The sequence below is a fragment of the Salmo salar genome, chromosome 01 (genome assembly GCF_965601325.2).
Source record: "Salmo salar chromosome 01, fSalSal1, whole genome shotgun sequence".
NCBI lineage: Eukaryota > Metazoa > Chordata > Actinopteri > Salmoniformes > Salmonidae > Salmo > Salmo salar.
Window position 1 is genome coordinate 166,636,672 of NC_138291.1, and position 9,496 is coordinate 166,646,167.

General features: G+C 42.4%; 1 protein-coding gene across 1 annotated transcript; it reads right to left on the reverse strand.

Moving 5' to 3' along the window:
• Nucleotides 1-1,751: 1,751 nt before the first annotated feature.
• On the reverse strand, nt 1,752-8,584 carry LOC106569485 (SWI/SNF-related matrix-associated actin-dependent regulator of chromatin subfamily A member 2). The gene is made up of 6 exons (XM_014140881.3): nt 8,232-8,584; nt 5,273-5,502; nt 4,748-4,853; nt 3,102-3,203; nt 2,801-2,939; nt 1,752-2,510 (listed from the first exon to the last, which is right to left on the reverse strand). Exons 1-6 carry the CDS (start codon nt 8,397-8,399, stop codon nt 2,371-2,373), a joined length of 885 nt encoding a protein of 294 aa, XP_013996356.3. The 5' UTR covers nt 8,400-8,584; the 3' UTR covers nt 1,752-2,370.
• Between the last annotated feature and the right edge of the window lie 912 nt (nt 8,585-9,496).

Here is a 9,496-nt window from a genome sequence, read left to right on the forward strand (position 1 = left end):
ACCCACTGGGAATGTGATAAAATAAATAAAAGCTGAAATAAATCCTTCTCTCTACTATTATTCTGACATTTCACATTCTTAAAATAAAGCGGTGATCCTAACTGACCTAAGACAGAATTTTTACTAGGATTATATGTCAGGAATTGTGAAACACTGAGATTAAACGTATTTGGCCCAGCTGTATGTAAACTTCCAACTTCAACTGTACCTGCATATTCATGCAGGGTAGTAACGTATTGAGTTGGAATGATGGTTCATTCTTTACCTAGCTACCATTTCAATAGAATGTCACTGCGACAACTGTTGATAGCTCTGGCTATCTATTCCGATTTCAGAGCACTCTCATCTGAGAGTGCCAGAGCGCAGAAAAAGTGACGAATTTACAGTTGCAGCACAGTTGCAGTCACCAACGCTGTAGATAACATAAAACAGCCTAACTAGCTCTGCTAGGGCGAGTAAAATGGTCAGAGTGAGCTGTTCTCTCATTTGTGTCTGGAAGTAGCTAGCAAGCTAGCCAACGTTAGCCAGTTAGCTTGGGTGCTTGACTGCTGTTGTTAGGACAGAATGCTAGAATCAACCTTTAGAGACGGGTGGGGCTAAATCTTAAGAGGGTGTGAACGATGCTAAATGGGTGGAGACAAAGAAGAGTTCTCCAGTAGGTACCAAAACATTCAAAGGCCATTTTCTCAAAAGTGAGGTTACAAGTTTATCAACTTTCAAAGTAGAATTACTTTCCCATTGTTCCTCAAATGCAGTGTATGATATACCATTCTGTAGCTCTGTGTCTCTGCTTTTATCTATTGTAAAAAACACTATTTCAAATGTTGTTACACAAGAGAGAATGAAGGCGGTCGGTCACATGTGAGTGAAATCGTTTTCCTTCCAAAAAACGGTAATTAAGTATGTTAAAAAGCTGCTTTTCTGCAGTGGAATAGTGTGGGTGGTCATAAAAAATATTCATGAGGGTAGACCGCTGATTGGCCAGCTCATTCTCCTCAGGAGTATGAGATCATATTCTACCAGGAAAGAGTAAGCATTTTTTTGTACAGTCTGTTTCAGATACAAGTTTGAGGTGTGTTTTCTCAAATGTAAGTGTTTTTTCTCTAATTTATGCTTTGGCCACCAATAGGAGTATAGGATGAGTCAACAACATTATTTGGGCATGACTTAACAAAGTATGAACTTTTAAAAGGGAGATTTTCACTGGACAGTTACTTTAAACAATACAAGAATATCCATATAATCAGTCTGTGGGCTATAGAATATGTTTCTGCTGGCTACATTGACTGATGTATTGCTTTTTTTACACAACGCATGATTAGAATAGAAGAACTGTAGCAACTTGCACACAAACTTCTTGCCAGAATTGATCTTAGTGCGCTACTGCAGCGACTTGTACTTCTTCTTGCCAGAATCGGTCTCCCCATTGGTTGTTGAAATGTTCTGCCAAGGGCCGACCGTCTTTATAGGAATAGGATGACAACTTTCAGTCTTGCCAAGAGAGAAACACAAAATACCTCAACAGAAATCCCTTCAGTCTCCTGCTGGAAGATCTATTTCCTCCTTATTTGTCACCTGGGACTTGGCAGTTGCCACTCTAAACCAAACTGGAAAAGATGAAAAATAACACAAGAAGCCCATGAGTATACAATATAAAACTTACAGCTGAAACAGTACAACTTTATCTGTTTACATCTGCTAACTAAGTATGAAATCATTGTTGATGGTCAGGTCATTCAGAACACACAATATTGTTCAAATACAATTCTCCCATTTGGAGTTTTATTACAGAATCATATTTCATTTTAAATCCACACATTTTGAGATTTGAAACAATCCAGTAGTGTCCATCCTAGTCATATTGAAGAACTGACCAACCATTTTCTGCCATCTCCCACACCTGTAACACAACATATATTGATGTCATCAACATGCGCCACTCTCTGAGGGCGGTCTCCGTCTTAGCAGAAATACATCATCATGCTCCAAGACGTATGAAGGCATTTCACACATACAGTAATAACATTTTCAAATACAAAAACAATTCATGAAAAAACAGGGTGGAGATATCCTCTGGTTAAGCATTAAGGATACACACAATAGCTTCCATATGAGGACCAAGAGAGCAACACCATAAAATCCCAAAGAACAAAAAGGCTAAATAATAGTAAAGAGACATGAACGTTTAAGGCTGCATGAATTACTCGAGGACCAACATCATTAGGTACGTAAATTCCTTTCTTTGAGCAGCCTTCTTGACTTGAGATGAGACAAATCTTTATCAAGGTGAGAACTAATAAGCTGCATTGCAAAAACAGTGACAGCGGAGAGAAAGAAAGAGGATAAATTAACTAGCATTGGTCCTCCAGGTCAACCCTCATCTTTAGCTGTATTGTCCTCCAGATCCTCATCGCTGTCTACATCACTGTAGACTGTCTTCTTGACCTTCATCTTTCTGCTCCGCTCCTCTTTCTTCATCCTCTGTTTCACCTGCTTTGTCACCGTTTTCACTGAAAAGAGAGGATTGAGAAAGGAACAACATATAGTATACCCTGTTTATAATGACAACCATATAATAGTTTGTTCTGTCATTGATCTTTGAGAAAATAAATCCTTTCAAGCTATTCAAAAATCTAAATAATTATGCTTGATAAGACTCACAATGGTTTGGGTGTGTAAAAGTGAAAATGATCTTCTCATTGTTAACTGAACTGCATCATCTTGATCTTCCTATTGGGTTTTTAAAAGATTGTGTCATTCAAACAGTTTATTTTGAGATCACACCGGCCGGGTCTCTCACCTTCTGATGAACCAAACTGATTGTCTCGACCTCCATCGTCACAGATGGCAGTGCTGTCCTTTTTCTCCTCATTGTCAATGACGATCCTCTGTCGTGCACTCTCAAACACAGACTTGAGAACGATTGAGTCCTCAAATATCTAAAGCAAACACACACATATAACATAACATGAACCAAATTAGCCACCGAATTAGCCTCTCACAATCAAGAGCTGGGGGCATCATGGCATGTGGATTTCATGTAGAAACGGTAGGCAGTGGTGTGAACTCCAGCGGGCCTAAATCACATCCCTGAGGCAAACCTGAGATCCCTCCAAGTTGAAGGTCTGGGCATTGTGACACAGCAGTATGATGTCCTTCTCCAGATCTCCCACACTCCGGTACTTGTGATTGCGCACACGCTCCTACAAAAAAACACACATGGACAGAAAACATGAACACTCACATAAATACAGTGCACATTATACTGAACAAAAATATAAATGCAACATGCAACAATTTCAAAGATGTTACTGAGTTACAGTTCATATGAGGAAATCAGTCAATTGAAATAAATGCATTAGGCCCTAATCTACGGATTTCATATGACTGGTAATACTGATATGCATCTGTTAGTTACAGAGACCTTTTTTTTTTTTAAAGGTAGGAGCGTGGATCAGAAAACCAGCGAGTATCTGGTGTGACCACCATTTGCATCATGCAGCGCAACACATCTCCTTCACATAGAGTTGATCAGGCTGTTGATTGTGGCCTGGGGAATAGTGTCCCTCTCTTCTTCAGTGGCTGTGCGATGCTGCTGGATATTGGCGGGAACTGGAACACGCTGTCATACACGTCGATCCAGAGCGTCCCAAACATGCTCAATGGGTGACATGTCTGGTGAGTATGCAGGCCATTTTCAGCTTCCAGGAATTGTATACAGATACTTGCAACATGGGGCCGTGAATTATCATGCTGATACATGAGGTGATGGTGGCGGATGAATGGCACGTCAATGGGCCTCAGAATCTCGTCACGGTATCTCTTGCATTCAATTTGTCAAAGATAACATGCAATTGTGTTCGTTGTCTGTAGCTTATGCCTGCACATACCATAACCACACCGCCACCATGGGGCACTCTGTTCACAACGTTGACATCAGCAAACCACTCACCCACACAACTCCATACACATGGTCTGCAGTAGTGAGGCCGGTTGGACGTACTGCAAAATTCTCTAAAACGAGGTTGGAGGCAGCTTATGGTAGAGAAATGTCATTCAATTCTCTGGCAACAGCTCTGGTGGACATTCCTGCAGTTAGCGTGCCAATTGCACGCTCTCTCAAAACTTGAGACATCTGTGGCATTGTGTACATTTTATAGTGGCCTTTTATTGTCCCAAGCACAAGGTGCACCTTTGTAGTGATCATGCTGTTTAATCAGCTTCTTGATATGCCACTCCTGTCAGATTATCTTGGAAAATGAGAACTGTTCACTAATAAGGAAATAAACACTTGTGCACCAAATTTGAGAGAAATAAGCTTTTTGTGAGTATGGAACATTTCTGGAATATTTTATATCAGCTCATGAAACATGTGACCAACACTTTACATGTTGCGTTTATATTTTTGTTCAGTATAGTACCTGAATTCAACATCAACATAAAGGTTTGCTCGGATGATGCTGGGAAATGCTGTATATTAATTTGTTAATGACAACCACAGGGTTGTGGAAGGACAGTTGGACAGATGAAAGGTTAGCGCTGCCATCTATGACTGCGTTAACAGGCCTTGGTTCAGTTGGTATGTGGGGAGATTTGGGGGAAGAGCAGATCAGTTGGTGAGTTAGTGGTGAGCCACCAGTAGGCTGAAAGGCTGAGGGTTGGTGCTGAGCTGAATTGGTATGTGGGAAGATTTGGGTGGGTTGGTGCAGTGCCTATAGATGCAGTGTAGATGGTCCGCAGAGCCTACCCTGATCCTCCTGAAGTCCACAGGCTTGCGGATCAACTCGTAGTACTCTGGCACCTCCTTCCTAGAAGGCAGCTGGACGAAGCCTTTGCTGATCTGACGGCCCAACCTAGAATTAGTATTCACAGGCACTGTTACCAACCAACAATAGTATTTGTTTTGTTTCAAATGCGTTGAGTGTTTGAGACTCCCTGGAGTGGCAGATTGGCCAGATTTAGTTCCATTGTTCCAGGCAAGTCTAATCAAGTGCAACTAAAGAATTTGAAAGAAAACATGCTATTTTAGAAGTCAGGGCCGGTCCTCTCTGTCTCATCATTTCTGCAACACAATGCCCACACTGTGAAATAGAGGCACAAAATATAAGTTATTCATGTCTAACCATTCCCTGCATGGTCTGACATCAAACACCATTGCCCTTCATATCTACACATCGCTAATAAGTAGTTAATTAATACTGTGTGGATATAATTGCATTACCCATTAATACATAATTACCACAGCGCCCCCAATTCTCCCTGGTAATCTCACCCGTCTTTATAGTTGATAACCATGTCCACCAGTGTGTTAAGCTGCTTGGTGAGCTTGGGAGGGTTGGGGGGCAGTTTCTCTGCCGGAGGTCTACCTCTGCGTTTCTTGACCTTTTCACCTCCAGCCTCCTGGCCGGAGTCTCGGGACTCAGAGTCTTTGTCGCCATGGTGATCACCTTTCCGTTTCTTTAGGCTGATGTCCTCCTCCATGTCCTCCAAGGCCCCGTTCTCCTCCACATGGGGGGAGGTCAAGGAGGAGGAAGATGAGAAGGGGAGAGGATTTGTTTGTTTATTTGGATCTCAATTAGCTGTTACTTAAGGAACATCTACACTTCCTGGGAACCACAGAAAACAAAGGATGGATATAGGAATGCACAAGCTGCTGGAAGTGGATACTGAGTCAGTTGCACAACTTATTTCGCATTTAACCCAACCCGTATGAATCAAACAGGTTCAGTCTTAATCGATGTCATCGGTGCCCGGGGGGCTGCTGGTGTTGGGGGTTAATTGCCTTGCTCGAGGGCAGAACAACAGATTTCTCCACATTGCCGGCACAGGTATTTGAACCAGCAACCTTCCGGTTACTTGCCCAACGCTCTTAAGCGCTAGGCTACCTGCCGCCCACCTCTAGGCTACCTGCCGCCCGGAATATACAGTACATTAACAAATATTTGAGTGGAGAGAGAATTTACACACACTAATCAGTGTTGTGTACAAGTTCTCTTCTTATTCAAGAGGAGAAAGATTGGCCCAATAAAATGTAAATGCGATAGGACCAAAGAGGGATTTGGAAATGAGTTTGGGGATGGGATAAGAAACAACTGTGCTCTTGACAGTGATTTGACCCCTGTAACTCCTGTCAGCTACACTCCTGACAGCTTAGTGGTTCTTAAATAGCTGTTCAATTGATCTCCTCTCTGAAGAAAGTCTAGCAGTTAGATGACTTAACGATTTAGACAGTCAAAGTTTGACCTTGAAAAACAATTCAACAGCCTCTTCCAAAAACTACTTCAAAGAATGAACTAAATGTGCATAGATTATTGATTTCACTATTAAATAATTAATTAACCTAGAGTTGATGTCTGCACCCCACAGATATCACATTAGCATAATCGAAAAATCCCCATAGAACTCAATCTGTTTACGCTAGAGATATGTTTTTTTGCATATGCTCTTCCCCTTCCAAATTTGCTGTGTTTATTATACCAGGAGACATCCCGAAAATCGGTATTCTCATGGAAATGTCTGTAGCCTCTGAACGGTTTGGTCTACAAACTAATATGACCCCTCTATGGAAAGATAGGACCCTTACAAGTCGTTACCGAAGATCTGCTCATTTCTGTCTGCAGTGTCCGATCAGTTTGGTCTATACACTAATATGACCCCACCATGGAAAGGTGGGACTCAAACGAACACGTACATATTTTGCTCTAGGACACCCACAAGCCTCACAAGACTGGTACCAGTTTTCAAAAATGAATGTAAGTATATATGGAGGTACTTTAGTGCCTAAAAAAAAGGGTTAACTACAGGTCAGTTGCTTTGTGAGAAGGTGTTAACTGTGGAAGATGTATACCCATGTTCGCAGATAGCCAATGTTATGTAAATGCTGCCCGAAAAAGCCCCAGCGGCCTTGCCTTGGCCCCAAGTTAAAGCAGGTCCACTGAGGCCATGGCCAAGGAGCCAGGCCATGGAGGTGGAAACACTAAAGCCTGAGCCAAAACAATGGGGTAAATCCCCAGTGGAAATGCACCATGGTGGTGTCTATCTTATTTTAATCTCTCATAGCTGCAAATGTCTGCAGCAAGCAACTGCTGTATTTTACACAAAGGCAATTAAAGCGTAGACGTATGCATGCAGCATTACTTGTCCAGGCTGGAAGGGAGAGGGAGAGAGAGAGGGAGACAGAAAGGGGGAGAGAAAGAGAGAGGGTGTGAATATGTGTTCACATTCAGCAGAGACTGAGGAATGCACTCCAATCTGAACGGAATATTGATGTATGAACCATACGGAAATGCAGCCAAAATAGTGCACACCCACATCATATTATATTGTATTAGAATGTGAATATCTACAAGGAAACAGATGAAAGTGCATGTAACTGTATATTCAAACATATGTAATCTGTGCTAATGAATGCCTATGCGATCAGTCAACCCCCTCCCTCTCACCATAAGCACAGACACACACAGACAAACACACCCTGGGGGACCATATCGAAAGTGGCCTAATAACCATCATCAATGACGAAGGATCTGTATGACATTACCAACGGTGGAATATGCATGTACACTTCCACACACGTACACTAATAAACATGTGCACACACACACACACACACACACAGTGAAAGCGAGAAAAGCATGAACAAAAGAGAATGATCGAGTGCAACAAGAACAGTAAAAAGGACAACAAAAGACATGCGGATAATCGGTCAGCTTTAAGGTTATCATTATAAAGCCTTCTCTACAGGGCTACAGTGGAATGCAATGGGATACAGAGTAATCCTAAAAGACGGATAAAACAGCTGAACACCCCGTGTGTGTGTGTGTGTGTGTGTGTGTGTGTGTGTGTGTGTGTGTGTGTGTGTGTGTGTGTGTGTGTGTGTGTGTGTGTGTGTGTGTGTGTGTGTGTGTGTGTGTGTTTGTTGCTCTATGCTTGTACCATCATCACCAAACAAGCCTGCCTCTTCCTTCCCCTCCTCGACTGGCAGACGATACCCCCTCATCTGTTACAGCTCACACCTACACACTCACTTCCTCTCCCGCTCACACAGACACTGCACACACTTACACAGACAGACAGACACTCACACACACGCTCTCTCTCTCTCCTGTCTCCCTCTCTCCCTCTGTGCCGGTCTGTGCGATGCAGCCTGGCTGAATCCTATCCTCAGAATAAAGAGAGGAAGCGAGGGCGAATGAAGGAAGACAATGAAAGAAGGAAGGACAAATATTTACCTGGCTGCAGTCTGCAGTCTGACTCCGTGGATCAGAATGGGTTGTAGCTGGATGGGCTGCGGCTGCAGCTGGAGGGGAGAGAATTAGCAAGCCAGCATAGCGGCGAGCTGCTAGCCTCTTCATCAGCTGATCACTCGAAAAGCAGAAACCCAGAAGGGGGGCAAGCATGCAGGAGTAAAAGAAAAGCGCTAGGTTTTCATACACAAATCAACGGGTAGCTGAGCGGGGGAAAATAACATGTGATAATAGTAGTAGTCATCTGTCTCTGACTCTGTGTGGCAGGCAGGCTGCAGTAGGCAGCTCTCCCTCTCCTCTCCCCTCTGCTGCAGTCTCATTCCTCTCAGTAAGGCCCCAAGCTCGTCTGCCTCTGCATGTTTTAATATCGACTGTTGCCAGACGCTTTTTTTTCCCCCCGATCCTGTTAAAGTTATCGGGTCCATTTTTTTTTTCATGAACGATTTTTGCATTAGGTTTCAGCATGTGGGGATTAGACTCTGTGTGGAGGCTGAGTGTGTAGTCGGGGGAGGGGTGGTCTATAATATGCATGTTACACACACACGACTCAGTCTGAACACAAATTATTCAAGCTCAGTGCTGCCACGATGATGTCATGCTGGTGGTAATTCAAGGTTTTAGGTCATGTCGTGTGTGTGTGTGTGTGTGGACACAATTCATTCCAGACATTCTGAAGCTTTGATTCCTCTGCGGGACTCCACTAGGTAACCTGATGCCAACCAGAGATGGGCAGTATTGATGTTACATGTATTTGAATATGTATTTCAATTACGTCTGAGTATTTTGTCATTTGTATTGCACTGGGCTGAACTACACTCCAATGTATTTTCTAAAAAGATGCATTCGAGAGCTAAAATATGTATTTCAAAATACAAATTACTTTTCTGTTATATATATATATATATATATATATATATACATTTTATTTTTTGTGTTTCACAATTTTGTGGCCCCTTTTCACCCTTTATTGGTATCAAAAGTCTGATTGCACTATGGTGTGATAAGAGCATCTGCTAAATAAACTAAATATAAATGTAAACTCAAAAAAAAGAAACGTCCCTTGCTCAGGACCCTGTCTTTCAAAGATAATTCGTAAAAATCCCCAAATGTTTCATTGTAAAGGGTTTAAACACTGTTTGTCATGCTTGTTCAATAAACCATAAACAATTAATGAACATGCACACGTGGAACGGTCATTAAGACACAAACAGCTTACAGACGGTAGGCAATTAAGGTCACAGTTATGAAAA

What these genes read in the sequence shown, in the direction of transcription:
- LOC106569485 (XM_014140881.3), bottom strand. Translation starts at nt 8,399, where the DNA reads ATGCTTGCCCCCCTTCTGGGTTTCTGCTTTTCGAGTGATCAGCTGATG. An exon ending in TCAACTTGGAGGGATCTCAG is followed by an intron (nt 2,940 to 3,101) that starts GTTTGCCTCAGG and finishes TGTTTGCTTTAG; the next exon opens with ATATTTGAGGACTCAATCGT. An exon ending in TCAGTTTGGTTCATCAGAAG is followed by an intron (nt 2,511 to 2,800) that starts GTGAGAGACCCG and finishes CTCTCTTTTCAG; the next exon opens with TGAAAACGGTGACAAAGCAG.